Here is a 21,320-nt window from a genome sequence, read left to right as displayed (position 1 = left end):
ATGACAAGAGATTGTTCCTCAGGTTTATCACAGGACATGCATTCTGCTGTAGATGACAATGTTACTAAAAAAGGACATGTTGACTATATGTTACAGTATGTTTCCACCTGTGCTACAGTCATCTGTGTTTGATGAAGAATATGTTGTAGGGATATGTGTTGACACTTTTTGACTTTTGTTTGACAGTATTTCAGTTACTGAAGTTTCTTTCTTTATGTTGGAGCCCAAATGCAGAAACAAGTAAAGGCATATTTGAAAGTAAAAATAACTATTGTACTGTATCATACTACATTACATACAACACAATAAAGAGGCTGTTTATGTTTGTAAAGGAATTCTGGTCTCTGTAAAAAATACTTAAAAAAACTTCCAGTGATCTTGTAATGCTCCATTATTTAGTGTTTTGAAGGTCATTGTGTTCTGAATGATCAGATGATTATCATGGCTGTGAATGTTTGTTGTGTTATGTTAGAGATTCCAAGAACACAGGATGAGATGTTACTATCCTTGTGCAAGCACTTCCAAGAGTTCATGAACAGTGAGCCTGGTGAAATTTGGGGTGTACCTTTGGTTCCTTGGGTGTTTCGGCCTTTCACACTATACACACTCCCCAAAGGCGGCCAGCGACAGGGTGATCAATCCTATGCTTGCGTCCCATTCCCAATTAGTCATAGGAGTTGCCTTGTTGTTGATAGCCAACATCCCATGGGACTATGCATGGCAGGGGCGTCCTCCTCCCTGAGTCAATCATTGTTGACCGCATACCTCCTGGCCATCTCACTTCAGCTGGGGTCTCTCCTCTTCATCCAGAGCCACTGACTGCTGCCTTCTGCCGCCTCCGACACAGCTCTGATTGTCGAACGCTGGCTCTGGCCCTTAATTCCCAGGTCTCTAAGCAGTCTGGTTGTAGATGTTGCCACAAAACCTCTGCAGCCCACCTCCACTGGTCGGACTTCTGTGTTCCAGCCATGATGCCGTGGTTCATTAGTGTAAGTTGATTTTGACTTGTATGAAGTGTTTTGGTGGTTGTTGATGCATTTTGGAAAAGAGATGAACTTCTCTGTCAAGCTGAAGACTGAAAAAGTCTTTTTTTCTCACATTTTTCTCCCCAATTCCCAATGCGCTCTAAGTTCTTGTAGTGACACCTCAATAAGGGTGGTGGAGGATGACTCTCAGTAGCCTTTGCATCTGAGACATCAATCCGCGCATCTTATCATGTGGTTTGTTGAGCGCGTTTCCGTGGAGACATAGCGCATGTCTCCCACGAGAGTGAGAACCACATTATAGTGACCAAGAGGAGGTTCCCCCATGTGACTCTACCCTCCCTAGCAACTGGGCCAATTTGGTTTTGCCTTTTTTAAGACATTTGAAGCAAATAAAACACATGTCCTCACCAGGATTTCTCAGTTCACTTAAAAATGAAAATTGTGTCATAATTCACTCACCCTCATGCAGAAGACACAAAAGCAGATGTTTTAATGAATATGGTGAGTGGTCTTGTTAATAAAATGGCAGTGGAGAGTGCCTCACTATAAAACTTAAAGCAGACAAAAGTACATTTATTATTTTTCACTGTAAATCTTGACATCTGTTGTGCATTCATGAGTGCTGTGAGAGATGTTTGTTCACAGCGGTTCGAGAGTTTATGTAAATTTATGTTGATGTTAGTGCTAAACATTGGATTTCTCATGTGACATATACACTTGCGGCCAAAAGTTTGTAATAATGGACAGATTTTGTTCTTATGGAAAGAAATTTGTACTTTTATTCACCAAAGTGGCATTCAACTGTTCATAATGTATAGTGAGGACATTAATAACATGAAAAATTACTATTACAATTTGAAAAAAATTTCAGAACTTGTTAAACTACTTCAAATCTTGTTCTCATCAAAACATCCTCCACGTGCAGCAAAAGCTCAATGGGGTGAAGATCCATAGCACTCTTTTCCAATTATCTGTTCAATGTTTCTGTTTCTTTGCCCACTCAAACCTTTTCTTTTTGTTTTTCTGTTTCAAAAGTTTATTTTTCTTTGCAATTCTTCCCATAAGGCCTCCTGAGTCTTCTCTGTTGTACATGAAACTGGTGTTGAGCGGGTAGAATTCAATGAAGCTGTCAGCGGAGGACATGTGAGGCGTCTATTTCTCAAACTAGAGACTCTGATGTACTTATCCTCTTGTTTAGTTGTACATCTGGTCTTCCACATCTCTTTGTTGTCCTTTGTCTTCAGTTTTTTGGCAATTTCAAGCATTGTATAGCCTTCATTCCTCAAATCAGTAATTGACTGACATGTTTTTAGAGAAAACTGTTTCTTTTTGCCATTTTTGACCTAATATTGATCTTAAGACATGCCAGTCTGTTGCGTACTGTGGCAACTCAAAAACAAACACAAAGAAAATGTTCAGTTTCATTTAATGAACCAAATATCTTTCAGCTGTGATATAATGGCAATTGATTTTCTACATCCAAATCATCAATTTAGCGTGATTACTCAAGGATAAGGTGTTGTAGTGATGCTGTTGTCTAGATTTGATCAAAAATGACTTTTTTCAGATAGTGATGGTGCTGTTTTTTACATCAGTAATGTCCTGACTATACATTGTGATCAGTTGAATGCCACTTTGGTGAATGAATGTACCAATATCCTTCCGAAACAGCAAAATCTGAACATTATTACATAAAACCAATTGGATTGCTTCAGAAGACGTGGATTAAACCACTGGAGTCTTATAGATTACTTTAATGCTGCCTTTATGTGATTTTTCAGCTTCAAAGATTTGGTCACCATTCACTTGCATTGTTTGGACCTACAGAGCTGAAATATTGTTCTAAAAATCTTCCTTTGTGTTCTACAGAAGAGAGAAAGTCATCCTGGATGGCATGTGGGTGAGTAATTGATGAGAGAATATCCACTTATGGCTGAACTTTTCCTTTAAATTAAGCAGACTTTAAAGCTAATGAGTTGTGTTGCACCACTTAATTTTAATCACAGTTTAAAAAATCAGAGATTAAAATTTTAACCTGTGATTTAAAACCTTCACCTGCAAATAATTTTCTCTGCCATGATGGATTCTGAATCTACCTGTAGATCATTAATTCACAGGGCCGATCAAGCAGGTTGAGAAAATTTGCAGCAGCGTTTTAAAAAATAATCAAGACAAAATCTCTGCTCGACCTCCTCCCCAATTATGTGGCCAGAAATAAAGAGTTTATGCTGCTGACTGAAGTGAGTATTAGAGAGGAGGGGAGCAATTACGATCACCTGTCACTTGTAATATTAGAATAAATGTCTCTCAAAGGGCTGGTGGCACATCCACTGTTTGCTTACCCAGTCATTCATCTTTAATTTTCAGTTTTTTATTTATTTAAGCCAACTCACAACTCACTAAAGTTCATCTAGATTAACTGTGACATTTAAATCAGCATTAAAATATGGTTAAAGTGTCATTTTAATTTTAAACAAGTTTTAACAGAATTATCAGATAAACCTTCATTTAATCTAAGTTTAAGAATAATTTTTATTTTTGCAACCAACTCTAACACTATTAAGACTATGAGCCAAATCACTGGAGAGGTGAACGGCACCTGTTCAAAAGAGATGATGTCCATCTCTTTTTAGAGGGACAGGTCTACCCCAAAAACTCATCCAATACTCTATAAATATGATGTTATTCTTTGAACACCACTCAGACATCGAGTTTTGTCACATTATTGTGTTGTCATGTGCACAACTGTTGTTGGAAGAAGTTTTTAAATTGTCTTCATGAGGTTTAAATGAACAAATATGAACTCTTGTCCCAAATCCATATGAAGAGATCAGACTCACCGGAGTCCAGCTGTGTGTCCATGAAGAGTGACCGGTCTATGGATGAGCCATTCAAATTTAAGGGTGAACACAAATCAACTGATCTGAGGTACAACATTTTTGTCAAGATATATAGAGATACAATAGATTATTTATATGTGAAAGAAAATCAACTATATCAACTCTTGTCTTTATTCTGTTAAAGTCAACTCTATATGAAGAGATCAGACTCAGCAGAGCTCAGCCGTGTGTCCATGAAGAGTGACCAGTCTATGGATGAGCCATTCAAATTTAAGGGTGAACACAAATCAACTGGTCTGAGGTACAACATTTTTGTCAGGATAGATCAATTAGTATTATGATATATTTACATTACAATGCACTAAAGAGTGCAGCTTGGTAACTATGTGCTGGTTAGCACAGAAATTGTCCAATAAACCAATCAATACATATCATGTACCACATGTACCTGTCCTAAGATTATAGCTCAATCATAAGCTACAAATTATTATTATAATGTATTATTATACTTTTCACCAAAATAGTAAGCACCAAAACTTCAACATAGCCGTAACTCTTCTGAATCTCAGCATAAAACATTCAATACTTTTTTCCTTAACCAAAAAATAAATAAGGTATATCGAAGTATATTTTGGGCTTTAATTTCCCCATATTTTGTATAATGCTGGGCTTAATTATTACTAAACAAAGAACAGCTTGCCCTGGGACATTAGATCTGCTGAATCTGTCTTTGAGATCTCATTTAAAAAAGAATTTGTATCAACTTGATTTTACTACTTTGTAAATTTTCGTTTTAAAATTTTGTTTTACTGAGTGTGTTTCGATTTTATGTTTTGTGAAGCACTTTGTGCTGGATTGCTATATAAAGTTATTATTATTATTTTCATCTGCAATTCATGTTCTTTTAACTGTATGGTCATCAATACATTTAAATATTCATTAAATGGGGATTATGTTTTGATCTATAAGCCCATGAAATGCTCCTTCACAGTGTGCACTTGAATGCTATTGACTTGTGCTATAGTCGCTCTTTACAGGCATGAAAACAGTTGAACTAATTGACTTCGAAAGGGAGAGATGTTAGTGAACGAAAAATAGAGTCAGTGTATGGAGGTGAATGAGAACAATTCATTCACTTAAAAGATTAATTCAACAAGACCGATTCATTTACAAATGAAACATCACTTCCATTCATTTGAATAGAAGCGACCCGTCTCTGCTAAATAGTCTCTGGTCATATTAACAAGGGAATATTCAGAAAACCTGATGATAGTGAAAGTTAATTTTTGAGTGTAGTTTATACTTTTCACTCTGTTTTGCATGTTTGTATGATTCATTTCTGAGATTGTCCCTTATCTCCTTGTATAATTAGTTTAAGGGGAAAGTGTGTTGATGACTACTGGAGTCACATACTGTAGATTGACAAACAGTGAAAGACAGGTAATATCACTCTGGATTAAAGGAATAATTCACCTAAAAATGAAAATTCTCTAATTTACTCGCCCTCAAAATATAAGTCATTTTTACTCTAAATCGCCACTTTCACTTTTAAATCTGAAAGTCACATGTGGTGCCTCTTTAATTTCACTTTCACATTTGAAAATAAAAGTGGTGATTTACAGTAAAACGACTTACATTTTGATCCGTTTCTTACCCACACATATTGTATTGCTCCTGAAGATATGGATTTAACCACTGAAATCGTATGGATTACTTTTAAGTGTTATGTGATTTTTGGAGCTACAAAGGTCTGATCACTTTTCACTTGCATTGAATGAACCTACAGAGCTGAGATATTCTTCTATAATTCTTCATTTGTGTTCTTCAAAAGAAAGAAAGTCATACACATCTGGGATGGCATGAGGATGAGCAAATTATGAGAGAATTAAAATTTTTGGGAGAACTACCCCTTTAATTAACTGGAGATCATCTCTATTTGTCAACATTTGAGTTTTGTTATTTTCATAAAGCCAGCAAGATCACAAATCACCCAGTTCAATACCTAATATTAATTTCACTGTCAAGTCAAGTGGTTTTATTGTCCTTCGACCATATACAGTTAGTACAGTACACAGTGAAACGAGACAACGTTCCTCCAGGACCATGGTGCTACATAAAAAAACATTAGCAAACACAGAACCACATGAGACTACACAGACTAAATAACATGCTTATATAAAGTGCACATGCAAACGTGTGCAAAATGTATGGGACAGTACTATAAATTACTAAAAATGAACAGGACAATAGGCACAGTGAGAGACAGTGCAGCGCCGACCAGTACATAGTAGTGCAAAAAGATGACAGTTTCTAAAAATGCTTAATGTAAACATAACATACTATGAGAGTGAAACAAAAAAAAACGTGTGTGTGAGTCAGTCCAGTCTCTGAGTATTGAGGAGTCTGATGGCTTGGGGGAAGAAGCTGTTACACAGTCTGGCCGTGAGGGCCCGAATGCTTTGGTACCTCTTGCCAGACGGCAGGAGGGTGAAGAGTTTGTGTGAGGGGTGTATGGGGTCATCCACAATGCTAGTTGCTTTGCGGATGCAGTGTTTTTTGTAAATGTCTTTGATGGGGGGAAGAGAGACCCCGATGATTTTCTCAGCTGTTCTCACTATACTCTGCAGGGCTTTGCGGTCCGAAACGGTGCAAGTCCCAAACCAGGCAGTGATGCAGCTGCTCAGAATGCTCTCAATAGTCCCTCTATAGAATGTAGTGAGGATGGGGTGTGGGAGATGTGCTTTCCTCAGCCTTCGAAAAAGTAGAGATGCTGCTGGGCTTTCTTGGTAATAGAGCTGGTGTTGAGGGACCAGGTGAGGTTCTCCGCCAGGTGAACACCAAGGAATTTGGTGCTCTTGACGATCTCCACAGAGGAGCCATCGATGTTCAACGGAGAGGGTTCACCTTGTGCTCTCCTAAAGTCAACAACCATCTCTTTTGTTTTGTCCACATTCAGAGGCAGATTGTCAGTAAGCCACTGCACCTCCTCTCTGTATGCTGACTCGTCGTTCTTGCGGATGAGATCGACCATGTTCGTGTCTTTGGAGACCTTAATGATGTGGTTCGAGCTGTGCATTGCTGCACAGTAGTGAGTCAGCAGAGTGAACAGCAGTGGACTGAGCACACAGCCGTGGGGGGACCCAGTGCTCAGTGTAGTGGTGGTGGAGATGCTGTTACCGATCCGGACTGACTGAGGTCTCCCAGTCAGGAAGTCCAGAATCCAGTTGCAGAGGGAGGTGTCCAGGCCCAGCAGGTTCAGCTTTCCAATCAGGTGCTGAGGAATGATTGTGTTGAATGCTGAGCTGAAGTCTATGAACAGCATTCGAACGTATGAGTCCTTTTTATCTTGGTGGGTGAGGGCCAGATGGAAGGTGGTTTGATGGCGTCGTCTGTTGACCGGTTGGGACGATACGTGAACTGCAGTGGGTCTAGTGAGGGGGGGCAGCTGGGTCTTAATGTGCCTCATGACGAGCCTCTCGAAGCACTTCATGATGATGGGTGTGAGTGCAATGGGACAGTTGTCGTTGAGGCAGGACACTGAAGACTTCTTCAGCATGGGGACGATGGTAGTGGCCTTGAAGCACATTGGAACGATGGCGCTCCAGAGATGTTGAAGATGTCAGTAAGAACATCTGCCAGCTGGTCTGCACATCCTCTGAGCACTCTGCCAGGAATGTTGTCTGGTCCAGCAGCCTTCCGTGGGTTGACTCTACATGGAGTTTTCCTCACATCAGCTGTGGTAAGACAGAGCACCTGGTCGTTGGGAGGAGGAGTGGTCTTCCTCGCCACCATGTCGTTCTGTGCTTCACACCTAGCGTAGAAGTCGTTCAGCGCATCTGGAAGGGAGGCATCTTTGTCACAGGCAACTGATGTTGTCCTGTAGTTGGTGATGGCCTGGATGCCCTGCCACAGGTCGTCGTTCTCCTGGAAGTGACTGGATTCTCTGGGCGTGTGCGTGCTTTGCCTCTCTTATGGCCCAGGACAGTTTGGCCCTCACTGTTCTTAGGGCAGCCTTGTTGCCTGCTCTGAAGGCAGAGTCTCGGGTCCTCAGCAGTGCACGCACCTCTGCAGTCATCCACGGCTTCTGGTTGGAGCCTGTGGTGATGTATTGGAGAAGATGACATCATCAATGCACTTGCTGTAGCTGGTCACTGATGCTGTGTATTCCTCCAAGTTGGTAGTCGCCATATGTTGCGGCCTCCCTGAACATGTGCCAGTCAGTACACACAAAACAGTCCTGAAGGGCAGTGATGGCTCCTGTTGGCCAGGTTTTCACCTGCTTCTGGAGCGGTTTTGTGCATCTGATGAGCGGTCTGTATGCTGGAATTAGTTGTCTGAGTAGCCGAGGTGGGGGCGGGGCTCCACCCGGTACGCGCATGGGATGTTTGTATAAACAAGATCAAGCGTGTTTTCCTCTCTCGTTGCAAAGTCCACATACTGATGGATTTAGGGCGCACCGTCTTGAGATTCGCATGGTTGAAATCTCCGGCAACAATAAACAGTCCGTCAGGGTGAGCGTTCTGCAGTTCGCTCATAGCCCTATACAGTTCACAGAGCTCCACCAGCGATGAGCAGTAACTAGAGACTAGCACAGAGTTAATGCACCATTCCGTGTTGATGTAAACAAACAAGCCACCACCACGAGTCTTACCGCACAGAGCTAAATTTCTGTCGGCACGTCAGGTGAGCCCGTCTAGCTGAATGGCGGTGTCCGGAACTCTGTCGCTGAGCCACGTCTCCATGAAAACTAAGACGCAGCAGTCTCTAAGCTCACGCTGCGTGGTCTGCTGGAGTCGGATGTAGTCCAGTTTATTGTCCAGGGAGCAAACATTTGAGAGCAGGATAGATGGGAGAGCCGGCCGGCTAGAGTTTTTTTTTAGCCTAGCATGGACCCCTGCCCTCTTGCCACGTTTTCGCTTCCTCGCACACTGCTTACGACGTCCCCATCAGGAAACGCCGAGGACTGGAGGCCTGGTCTCTGCAGCAAGCCGAGTTTGCGTAGCAAGTCCTGCAGATCATCATACAGCTTGATTGTTGCATGAATCTTATATTTTAACAGTGTCTGGCGACGGTAGAAACGAACACCGGATGCTCCGATGTCCATGTGCCGTAAAAGTCAGGCTAAGTGACAAAAATAGTACCATTTTGGATCCGGAGTGGCCGCTGCGTGCTACCGCCCCGCCATCTTGGATAATTTGTGTTTGTGGCCGATTCTCTTCATTGTCTGATTAAGGCCCGTACTGCTGCCCAGATCAGACGTACAAACCTGTGTGCTCGAGAAGAGAAATCAGTCTATGAATGTACCAACACACTGTAATGAAAACAGGTAAAATAAAAGTGTTTGATGTCAAAAAGAGAATGTGGCAGGGCGGAGGGCGGGGCCGGGTCGTGATCCTACACACCCGGTCCCGTATTAGGCTAATTATGCCTCCGTGAGGGTTAAAGGCGGACTGCAGGGGATCGTGCGGGAGAGAGAGATCGTTAACGGACATGTCCGTCATGTGTGTATTTGTGTCTTCTTTTAAGTTAATCATTAAACTATTATTTATATTGAAAAGCCGGTTCTCGCCTTCTCCTTTCCTTTGAACTGTTACACTCCCCGACGGGCGCTTGACCACGCCCCCGCTGCCACAGAGAATTATGTCAACATTCTTGCATTCTCTTTAATGATCTTTTGTCACCTCAGATATTATTGAATAGATTTTTGAAGTATTTAATTTCACTATTACTTTATATTTCATTCATCACATAATAGATATTTTTATGTTCCAATAATAAAAATAAAATTATTATTACTTTGTATTTAATTGCACATAATAGATATTTTTATGTTCTAATATGAAGAATATAAATTATTTATATTGGAGTGAACTGTTATTTCCTTAATACTAAAAGCTGCAATGGTTACATACTTTAAAATGTTTTTGCACTTTATTTGTAGTGTTAAAAAATATTGATGTGTGGTCTGATCACACAGACCGACTGAAATGATTGTACAAAGTCTCACCCTGCAGATTATGGGAGTGTAATAGTCATGTTAGTCGACTTCGAACAATATTAATTTAGCTTGATGACGTGTACTTTGAGAGAGACAGTCATTATGATTCTTATCAACTTGATTTTAATATCACATATTTTAAAAATCGAATTGGCTGGTAAAATAAGTTAATTTCATACCCTGAATTTCCCCACTTGAGCTGCGCAGGTTGAACGCACTGAATTCTGGTCAAATGAACAGCTTTAAAACAGGTTAATTACTTCACTTAAACACATCCTATTTATACATTAAATTAATCACTATATCCACCACATCTATCTAATATTATTACTTACATCTGCACAGACAATGAACCAAATGAACATGTGAACTTGAACTAAGTTACTCTTCTGGTCATAATACATGTAACTTGCTTTGTGAATGTGCTGCTTCTGTAAAAAAAATGCACTATACACACAATGCAAGATCCTAAACTGGCTAAATACAAATAGTCTCTAAAGTGTGAAGAATTCAGAAAACAGAAGACTAACTTCTAAGTCTAAAGAGTATATTATTTCAGGAGGTTTTTACAACAAGGACAGTCATTCAGTATTTTGTATGTAGTCTGACTTTTATATGTTTGATACATGTTTAAGAATATTTGTTTAAAGTTTGGTCTGTTACAGTTTGACTCTCAAATGACATGATGAAATATATACTTATTTTAAATGACATATTTGACCAAAGACAAAAATGATAACAAAAATCTGTAAAAATTAACTCAATTCAATCTTTCAGTCACTCACAACATGTTGAAGTCCAAAACACTTTCAAATCCAATCTGCTGAAGAAGTTTCAGTGTTTGTGTGAGGGAACAGCAAAGCAGGGAACCCCAACACTCCTGAATGAGATCTACACAGAGCTCTACATCACAGAGAGTGAAAGAGGAGAGATCAATAATGAACATGAGGTGAGACAGATTGAGACACAATCCAGAAGAGCAGCAACAGAGGACACACCAATCAAATGCAATGACATCTTCAAACCTTTACCTGGACAAGACAAACCCATCAGAACTGTGCTGACAAAGGGAGTCGCTGGCATTGGAAAAACAGTCTCTGTGCAGAAGTTCATTGTGGACTGGGCTGATGGGAAAGCCAATCAGGACATCCACATCATATTTCCACTTCCTTTCAGAGAACTCAATTTGATGAAGGACAAAAAACTCAGTCTTTCAGATCTTCTTCAGGTTTTTTTCAGTGAAACAGAAGAATTGGAAATATCCAGAGATGAATTTAAAGTTTCCTTCATCTTTGATGGTTTGGATGAGTGTCGTCTGTCTCTGGATTTTCAGAGCAATGTGAGATTGTGTGATGTCACTGAATCAGCCTCAGTGGATGTGCTGCTGACAAACCTCATCAAGGGGAATCTGCTTCCCTCTTCTCTCATCTGGATCACCTCCAGACCAGCAGCAGCTGATCTCATCCCCTCTGAGTGTGTTGATCGAGTGACAGAGGTACGAGGATTCAATGACCCACAGAAGGAGGAATACTTCAGGAAGAGAATCAGAGATCAGAGTCTGGCCAACAGAATCATCACACACCTGAAGTCATCAAGGAGCCTCTTCATCATGTGTCACATCCCAGTGTTCTGCTGGATTTCAGCCACTGTTCTCCAGAGACTGTTGAGTGAAGCAGAGAGAGGAGAGATCCCCAAGACACTCACTCAAATGTACACACACTTCTTGATCATTCAGACAAACATCAAACATGACAAGGACTATGAGAAGAAAAGTAAAGACAGAGACATGATCCTCAAACTGGGGCAACTGGCTTTTGAGCAGCTTGTGAAAGGCAATCTGATCTTCTATGAGGAAGACTTGAGAGAGTGTGACATTGATGTGAGAGAAGCATCAGTGTACTCAGGATTGTGCACTCAGATCTTCAGAGAGGAGTTTGGGTTGTATCAGGGGAAAGTGTTCTGCTTTGTTCATCTGAGCATTCAGGAACATCTAGCAGCTCTATATGCGCACCTCTCCTTTACAAACAACAACAAGAATGTGTTTAAACAAATCACCAAACAAAGACAGTTCTCTAAAATGTTTAAGTTTATGAAACAGAATTTATTAGAATGGGTTTCTATGTTTGAACTGCATCAGACAGCTGTGAATGAAACTTTACAGAGTAAGAATGGACATCTGGATCTTTTCCTTCGTTTCTTTCTGGGTCTCTCATTGGAGTCTAATCAGACTCTCTTACAAGAACTGCCGACACAGACAGAAAGCTGCTCCTACAACAAAGAGGAAACAGTGAAATACATCAAGCAGAAGATCAGCGAGATTCACTCTCCAGAGAAATCCATCAATCTGTTTCACTGTCTGAATGAACTGGGTGATGATTCACTTGTGAAGGAGATCCAAGATTATCTGAAATCTGGAAAAGCAGAAGAAACAAAACTCTCCTCTTCACAGTGGTCAGCTGTAGTGTTTGTGTTGTTGACCTCAGAGCAGAAGATGGATACGTTTGATCTGAAACAGTTTATTGGAGCACAAAATAAAGCAGATGAAGTTCTTCAGTATCTGCTGCCTGTGATTAAAGAATCCAGATCAGTTCAGTAAGTAACACTCACAATAATCACAACAATGTTAAAACATCATCACATTTAGGAAATCACACTATTGTCACTGATCAGGACAGGTAGCTGAACATTAACAGTGCTTACTACACTAACACCAAAGAGTTTTTTGTGAGGTTAATTTGAGGTCATAGAGGTCTGATCATGATGTAATGACTTGATGGGGAATTGAATGTAATAAGGGTCCGGACTGACAAGAGTGTCTTCAGATCAGAACAGTGTCTTCAATTCGATTCTAACAGGAACCAGAAGCCACTGAAGTGACATGAGCAGAGGTGAAACATGAGAGAATTATTGAAAGGTTAAAAGAAATCAAGAAGCAGCATTGTGAAGGCAGTGTCATGAGTGAATTTACATTGTTCCTCTGTAATGACGGTATTTTCAACATGACATGAATTCTGGGAGTCCACAAGTGTGTGTCACCTGGTCACTTGCAGGTGAAGAAGCTTTTTCATGGACAGAGAGAGACATCAGCTGTAGGGGGATGGAAATATAGCTGTTCAGAAAAAGTGATGCAATTTATTTGGACACAATCTTTAAAAACTGCAGCAAACTGCTTTCAACAATACTTCATAACAGGCTTCTGTAACGACAACCTCTATGTCAGGCCTGTAGACGGGGGGGGGTTGGGGTAATAATGTGTGTGTGTGTATATGTGTATATATATATATATATATATATATATATACAGCTGGAAGCCTGGCAGATGTAATGCGCTGTCCGGAATGGCTTCACTCAGCCAGGTTTCAGTGAAGCACAGTGCAGCAGAGTTTGAAAAGTCCTTATTATTATGTGTGAGGAGATGTAGTTCATCAGTTTTGTTGGGAAGAGAGCGGAGATTCGCGAGATGAATGCTCGGCAGTGCTGTTCGAACGCCGGCTGACGGAGTTTAACCAGCGTGCCAGCTCGTCTCCCTTCGCCTGCGTCTCGTAGCGCGTCTAAACAACACAGCAGCGCCTCCAACTAAAATGTCCAGCAAAACGTCAGAATATTCAAAAACCGGGAAAAGATTATCTGGTATGTGCTGCCGAATGTTCAGCAGTTCGTCCATGGTAAAACTGACTGGTAAAAGATTGCTAAACACAGGACATACAAACAAAAACAACAAAAGAATTGGAGAGCTCCACACCGAGGCAGCCATTTGCGGCGCCATCATCATGACCTATCAATTCTCATGTACAGTTATAAATGCTTCAGCAATTGTCATGATATGAAAATGTATATGCTGTATATACCTAGTTTGTTTATTTGTAGGTTTTTACTGTCTGTAAGATTATATTTTAAATTGAAGCTGGTGTCAGTTCATATCTCATATTTTTTATCTTACTGCAGGTTGAGCGTTTGTGGTGTCACAGATGAAGGTTGTGTTGCTCTGACTTCAGCTCTGACATCAAACCCCTCACATCTGAAAGAACTGAATCTGTCTGATAATAAACTAAGAGATTCAGGAGTGAAGCTGCTCTCTGATGGACTGAAGAATCCTCACTGTAAACTGGAGAAACTGGAGTAAGATTTGATAAAACTCTCAAATCCTCCTTCTGTAGTACATAATCAGTGATTTAACAATAATGAAAAAGATTAACACAAAAACAAACAAAAAAACACATTGAAAACAGAGTTCTCTCAAACAACGGAAGAGACTTTTGCTTTAACTTCCTAATTTTAGCCTAAAATTTAAATCTGTCATTTACTCCCCCTCATGTTTGGAGAATCCTTACTGTAAACTGAAGATTGTCTGAGAGTCACATGATCTGATATTCTGACAGAAATATTTTTAAATTGTGCATAATTGCAACAATTCTTCCAATAATATAGAGTTATGTGTGAACTGTGTTTCACGTGTTATTAGGAAATACTATAGAAACTGATCTAGTCCAAATGTAAATCCAAAAAACATCATCCAATAAACGATCATAAGATCAGAGAAGTCCAGAAGTTCAGAAACAAACAAATCTAAATCAAGAATCAGAATCAGAGAACAGAGAAACCAGACAGAAAAGTCACAGTTGATTTATTGACAGTTTTTAAAATAAACCACATTAGCTAAAATGAAGAATTATTAAGAAAACAAAATCATGAAGAAAGAGAAAGAAAAACAAAAAACAAATTATTGGGTGTCTGATATTAATAAAGATATCTGATTTTATTAATCTTTGTTTTGATTGAATTAAATATTTTCCATCATCAGTAAAGATGGATGGATTAGCTAGATTCATATTTAGATATTTTTGAGTCATATTGAATTGATGTTTCTTTACACATTTGACACACACACATACATTTGAAAAATATATTAAACAGACACAGAAATGGTAATATTCTCCTGTTGAACTGATGTGTGTGTTGTGAACGGAGAGAGTGAAGAGTGTGTCATTGTTCTCTGCAGGTTGATTGATTGTGATGTCACAGATGAAGGTTGTGCTGCTCTGACTTCAGCTCTGAGATCAAACCCCTCACACCTGAAAGAACTGAACCTGTCTTGGAATAAACTAAGAGATTCAGGAGTGAAGCTGCTCTCTGATGGACTGAAGAATCCCCACTGTAAACTGGAGAAACTGGAGTAAGATTTCACAAAACTCTCAAAACCTCCTTCATTCTCATTCTGCAGTAAATAATCAATGATTTAACAATAATGGGGGGAAAACATATTGAAAACAGAGTTCTGTCAGATAAAGGAAGAGAATGTTGCTTTAACTTATTAGATTGAGTCATAATTGTACCCTAAAAAAATGAAAAATCTGTAGTTTACTCACCCTCATGTTTGGAGAATCCTCACTGAAACTGAAGATGGTCTGATAGTCACATGATCTGATATTTTGAAATAGGGCTGAAGCAATTAGTCGAACTTTTCATCAACGTTGGCAATAAATAATTATCGACAAAATGTTTTATTGTCGAATAGTCATTTTATTTCATTTAACACAAGATCATGTGAAACTCTAATGATGACGTGTGAGAGGAGCACTTCTGCTCAAGTGTATGATGGAGGAGAGGAAGAAATCAGTTCACAGTCTGGATGAATTACAAACTTTCCAAACAGCTTTATGTGATGTAGTTCGCAAAATATGAGGGAATTACACAAAAATACAATATAAGTAAAAACGGAAGCAGTGTCTTAATGAAATAAAGCAGAGGTGGAGCTTGTGTTCCACTGAAGATAAATTTGCATGTCAGAGTGTTTTTGTTGGCATGATTTTTTTTTTCACCCAAACCACTTAAACGCAAACCACACACTGCAGTCTTGAATAAAAACACACTACATGCAATGTAAATTCCTTTCACAGAAAATTAATATGTCTCTAAATCATGAAGAATTCAAATATAGTAGAATCATTTTTAAAAAGTATCTAATACGTCAGTCTATTCATGATTATTTCAGGAGCTCAGGTTTTTCACAACAAGGACAGCACGTGTATTTGATACGTGATTATATTAGAAAATGTTTAGAATTTTTTTCTAAATGTTTTAATATTTAAAAAGTTTTAGTCCGTTTTGTCCATCATCAACTAAATGATGCAGTTTTATTTTGAGTAAAACTGACTAAAATAAATGAATATGACATGACGAAATATTGACTAATTTTAAAGGACATTTTTGTCAAAAGACTGTGAAAAAATTGCCAGTGTTTTTGGCATGGCCTACCATGCAAGATGCTAGTCTGCCTTTGGGAGCAACTTGGGATTCAGTGTCTTGCCCAAGGACATTTCGGCATGTGGGCCGGGAATCGAACCGCCGAACCTGCGATTACTGGCCGACCCGCTCAACCACCTGAGCCACAGCCGCATTTTATTACTGTAACAAATTTTGTCTTCATTATATAGTTTGTACATGAGTTGGAGGAAAACACAATGATAAATAATTTACAGATTGACCACAGCCCACACAGTTTTGGGTCTTTAATAGTCTGCATTTAGTCAGAGAAGAAAAAATTTTCCTGTGTGGAGAGTTTGCATCCAGTCCAACAGCCCATAGATTATTAATTAATTCATAACATTCAAATAACGGCAGTTTTATTTTAAACAACTGGAAAAAAAATGTTTATGTAGACTATATGAATTAAGGCATACTGTAAAGTAAAACATTAAATTACCATCTGCACAAATCTGCTGAAGCTACTGTATCCCTCACCTTTTCCTTTGCTAATAAATCCTTCTATAATAAATGCTGAGGGTTGAACAGCAATTTGTAATTCTCAACCTCCGCAATCAGTCGGTCTCGTCCATTATGTGGCCATGCAAATCTGAATGAGGTCAATTGTTGCTTTAATGAAAACTTCAGTCATGTGCATTTGTTTTTGTTCATCAGTGAACTTGGTCATGATCTGTTAATGTAGTAAAGCTCACACATCCTTATAGCCTACATAAACAGACAAAAGCAATGCAGTTTACTTATTCATTCTTTTTAGTTCATTTGTGTTTGTTTGTATTCAGATTGTAGATTGTACAGTATTGCAGGTTTCATTTAAATAATTTTTATTTCCTTTTTGTTATTTTCAATAATCTCCTGATTATTTTCAACACTCAGAGCTGCTGAGTCCAGCATGAATTGCGCAGCAAATAGACTCAACGCCGTAACTATCCGCTCACTGCCGCATCTGGGACACGTCACGTTGTGACTGTTACTATGGGCAGCAAAATGAAAATGCGCTGCTGACTGCGTTTTCTGTCAATTTTAGTTTGAAATCCAGCTATGCAAATAACGCAAGTCACGTAGGTACAGTGTATAATGAGATCACATGTGGCAAGACTGCTAATTGGGTAATGAATAAAAAAACACATTTGCATCTTTTCTTATTTTTAGATTTATTTCTTGCAAATTAATTCTTGCAATGCAACAGCAAACTATTTTTTATTTATCTCTTTATTTACATGGCTCCAGAATAATATTTAAGAGTGGTTGCACCGGTGTTAAATTCCACTAATGTCGCACCAGCATTTGAGTTGATCGCACCTGTCCAACTGAAATAAAAAAAAATGTTTCACTGTTTCTTTTTATCAGGATCTTGATGTTTAAAATACAGTCAACTGAAGACAAAGACTTTTTCTACAGTCAGAGGCCATTAGAAAGATTTTACAGAGAAGGAAATGTGCATTGTATCATAGTTTTAACTGGCATTTGCAATAAGATCATAGTAACCAAAAGTAAAACCACATCCAGAAATTAAGTTGCATTCTCTCACTAGTATATTGATATAAGTTCATAGTAAATATTTTTTTAATATCTGTGATGTGTTGATTGAAACTTTACAATTTCTGTGTTTTTCATTCTGCAGATTTCTCCTTTATTCATTTTCAGTGTTTAGAATTTTGGACCGTTTAATACAGTTTTAAACTGGTTTAATCATCGACACATTATGGGCGTTCATTGAGGTTTTAAACAAATTATCATTGCCGAATTTGTGACCCAGCCCGAGCTTCTCTCATCTCGGTTTATAATGATTCGCTCGAGACCGGTCCATGTGTAAATGCACGACTCTGCGCTGATCTGCCCATTGAGCAGCGCTGACTGATCCGGGTAAAGCTGTTTCCTTTCACGTTTGTAATGTTTGCCGTTTGATATTTCTAAAACGGAACAAAAACAACAGAGCACAATCAGAGAGTCAGCCAACTTTGTAGTCGCACCAATGCGACCTCTTGCGAAGTTTAATTGCACTGTTGGGAAAAATTGTTGAAAAATTTGTCTCAGTCCGGAGCACTGATTTATTTTGTGGAATATGATCATTTTCCACGGCACACCTGACAATCATTCATGGCACACTAGTGCACTAATGGGCCCTTTTCACAGATGTGTTGTGACACGTTTCTGCCTTATTTCGCAATGTAAATGTAGAAAACTTGTATATTTCCATTAAAATTTTTTTTTTTTTGTAAATTAGTAACATTGTTAGTACATTGTTACCATGACGATGTAAAAATGATGAATTAAACAACTTTACACATCAAATAATACACGAGTTTCAACAGAAGAATTAATTGAAGTGTTTATAAAATTATAAGCTTCACGTTTCTGGATTTAAACCATCCAAAAATTGTCCCCCATTCATTTCCATTTGTAAGTGCCTCACTATAACTGCGATTTTTGTGTTTGTTTGTTTTGTTTGTTTTATTTTTAATCTTTCTTTTTTTTTTTTTTAGAAGAACATTTCAGCTCTGTAGGTTAATACAATGCAAGGTGAATGGTGATCAGACCTCTGAAGCTCCAAAAAGCACAAATTCAGAATAAACTCTACTCCAGTGGATTAATTAATATATTCTGAAGCGTAACGCTAGGTGTGTTTAAGATATAGATACAGAAGCGCTGTGTTGTTTACAACAGAGGAGGAATGTTATACAGAAGCTGAACTGGTTTCGCTGCAGATTTGTTTTTGTATCCGTTTCTTTTTTAAATGGTGCTTGTGTGTGCTGATCCTCAACATACTGAAAAACATTAGATTACATTTGCGGGTATCGTCATAAGAGGAAAGACTAACTTTTCACAGATACACTATCAATGATCCTGAGCTGCTCGCTGACTCAAAACACACATTGAGTCACTCAAAATATTGAGGGTGTGCAGTGAAAAAATTTTACCCAGCCAATTTCAGACCAGCAGAGAGATCCAACGATATCGACATGCCAATGTGCTTATGTCACGTGAGGGGAGATTGAACTCGATCCTCTCATGAACGTGCACACCACAGCTGGCCGGAAGCGAACATGTTTAGTAAAAAAGTTTTAAATATTATCTATTTCTTACACACACACACAGCATTTCACTCCAGAAGATATTAATAAATCCACTGGAGTTGAACAGACTTTTATGATGGCTATATGTGCTCTTTGAACCTTAAAGAATTTGGCACCCATTTACTCTCATTTTATGGACCCACTGAGCTGAAATATTCTTCTAAAATGTATTTATGTTCTGAAGAACAAAGAAGGTCATACACATCTGGGATGGCATGAGGGTGAATAAATGATGAGAGAATTTTCAGTTACCGTTCACTTTCTTTACATCTTTTTTCATACAATGAAAGTGAATTGTGACTGAGGCTGTTATTCTGCCTAACATCTCCTTTTTTTCTACTGAAGAAAGAAATTCATATAGGTTTGGAACAACACAATGGTGAGTAAACAGGGATGGACTGGCCATTGGGTACAATGTGCTAAAGGGGGATCTTACCCCCACCCCACCAAATCTCTGTTGAACTGATGTGTGTTTTTTTAATTGAGAGAGTGAAGAGTGTGTCATTGTTCTCTGCAGGTTGAGTGTTTGTGATGTCACAGATGAAGGTTGTGCTGCTCTGACTTCAGCTCTGATATCAAACCCCTCACACCTGAGAGAACTGAATCTGTCTGGGAATAAACTAAGAGATTCAGGAGTGAAGCTGCTCTCTGATGGACTGAAGAATCCTCACTGTAAACTGGAGAAACTGTGGTAAGATTTCACAAAACTCTCAAATCCGCCTTCATTCTCCTTCTGCAGTAAATAATCAATGATTTAACAATAATGGGGAAAAAACAGAGTTCTCTCAGATAACTGAAGATAATTTTGCTTTAACTAAGATTGAGTCTTAGTTTAACCCCCCAAAAATGAAAAATCTGTAATTTACTCCCCCTCATGTTTGGAGAATCCTCACTGTAAACTGAAGATCATCTGAGAGTCACATGATCTGATATTCTGACATAGGGCTGAAACAATTAGTCTACGATATCATCAGTGTCGGTAATACAAATTTTCGACAAAAATGTTCATTGTCGAATAGTCGTTTTATTTCATTTAACAGGAGATCCTATGAAACTCTAATGATGACGTGTGAGAGGAGCACTTCTGCTCAAGTGTATAATAGAGGAGAGGTAGAAATGAACCGCTTCAAAACGGGGTAAATACCTCATTCAAATGCATCTTATTTATACAAGAGATTAATCACTTACATAATTAATAACAACTTACATCTGCACAGTGAAGTAAATGTTCAGGTGAACTTGAACTAAATGATGCGCTAGTCAGAACATGCGTAATTTGTGTTGCGTAACTTGTGTTGTGAATACGCTGTTTCCATAAGAAACACGCAACACACAATGTAATATTCTTTAACAGACAAATAATGTCTCTAAATCATGAAGAATTCAAAATGCAGTATGATAACTTTTAAAAAGTAGTTCATACTTCAGTTTTCATGATTATTTCAGGAGATCAGGTTTTTCACAACAAGGACAGCATGTGTATTTGATACGTGATTATATTATAAAATGTTTAGAATGTTTTCTAAATGTTTTAATATTTAATTAAAGTTTATTCTGTTACAGTTTGACACATTTGTTTTCCGTTTTGCACGTCATCATCAACTAAAAGATGTCATTTTTGTTTGAGTAAAGCTGACTAAATGAATATGACACGACAAAATATTGACTAATTTTAAAGGACATTTTCGGCAAAAGACTCAAACAAAAACTGTGAAAAAATTAACACTGGACACACAGTGTGATTTTTTTTTTTTTTTTTTTTGTATTATTATTTTTTATTGAATACACACACAAAAAAGCATGTGGGAGTTTCATGCCGTGTTCACACATTCTCCGTATCGGGCCGTGAGCAGCACATCGGACGCGTCTCTTCTGCGAGACACAACTGCAGCTCTGCACAGAAAATAAAGTTATCTCTGGGATCCTACAATAAACATTTTCTTTCATAAGACCATAATGTAATTTTTGAGAGGTGTAATTGATTACTATAACAAATTGGGTCTTCATTAAATCATTTGTACATGAGTAGGAGGACAACATTTACACCACAAAGATAAATAATTTACAGATTGACCCCAGCCCACACAGTTTTGGGTCTTTAATCATCTGCATTTAGTCAGAGGAGAAAAATTGTTCCTGTGGAGAGTTTGCATCTAGT

At 38.6% G+C, this 21,320-nt stretch overlaps 1 protein-coding gene across 2 annotated transcripts in view; it reads left to right on the top strand.

The window, feature by feature from the left end:
- Positions 1-21,320, top strand: part of LOC127650391 (NACHT, LRR and PYD domains-containing protein 12-like) — a 195,884-nt gene that overhangs the window by 2,302 nt on the left and 172,262 nt on the right. Inside the window, exons 4-10 of one of the 2 annotated variants that reach the window (XM_052135806.1) lie at positions 2,856-2,886; positions 3,814-3,914; positions 4,011-4,127; positions 10,602-12,416; positions 13,770-13,943; positions 14,824-14,997; positions 19,680-19,853. In XM_052135806.1, the coding sequence (XP_051991766.1) occupies positions 2,856-2,886; positions 3,814-3,914; positions 4,011-4,127; positions 10,602-12,416; positions 13,770-13,943; positions 14,824-14,997; positions 19,680-19,853 (2,586 nt within the window). The remainder of the gene's footprint in view (positions 1-2,855; positions 2,887-3,813; positions 3,915-4,010; positions 4,128-10,601; positions 12,417-13,769; positions 13,944-14,823; positions 14,998-19,679; positions 19,854-21,320) is intronic. The other variant, XM_052135803.1, reaches the window with a different exon arrangement.

This window comes from Xyrauchen texanus, chromosome 10 (assembly GCF_025860055.1).
Source record: "Xyrauchen texanus isolate HMW12.3.18 chromosome 10, RBS_HiC_50CHRs, whole genome shotgun sequence".
Classification (NCBI taxonomy): domain Eukaryota; kingdom Metazoa; phylum Chordata; class Actinopteri; order Cypriniformes; family Catostomidae; genus Xyrauchen; species Xyrauchen texanus.
This window is presented reverse-complemented; position numbering and strand designations above follow the sequence as displayed.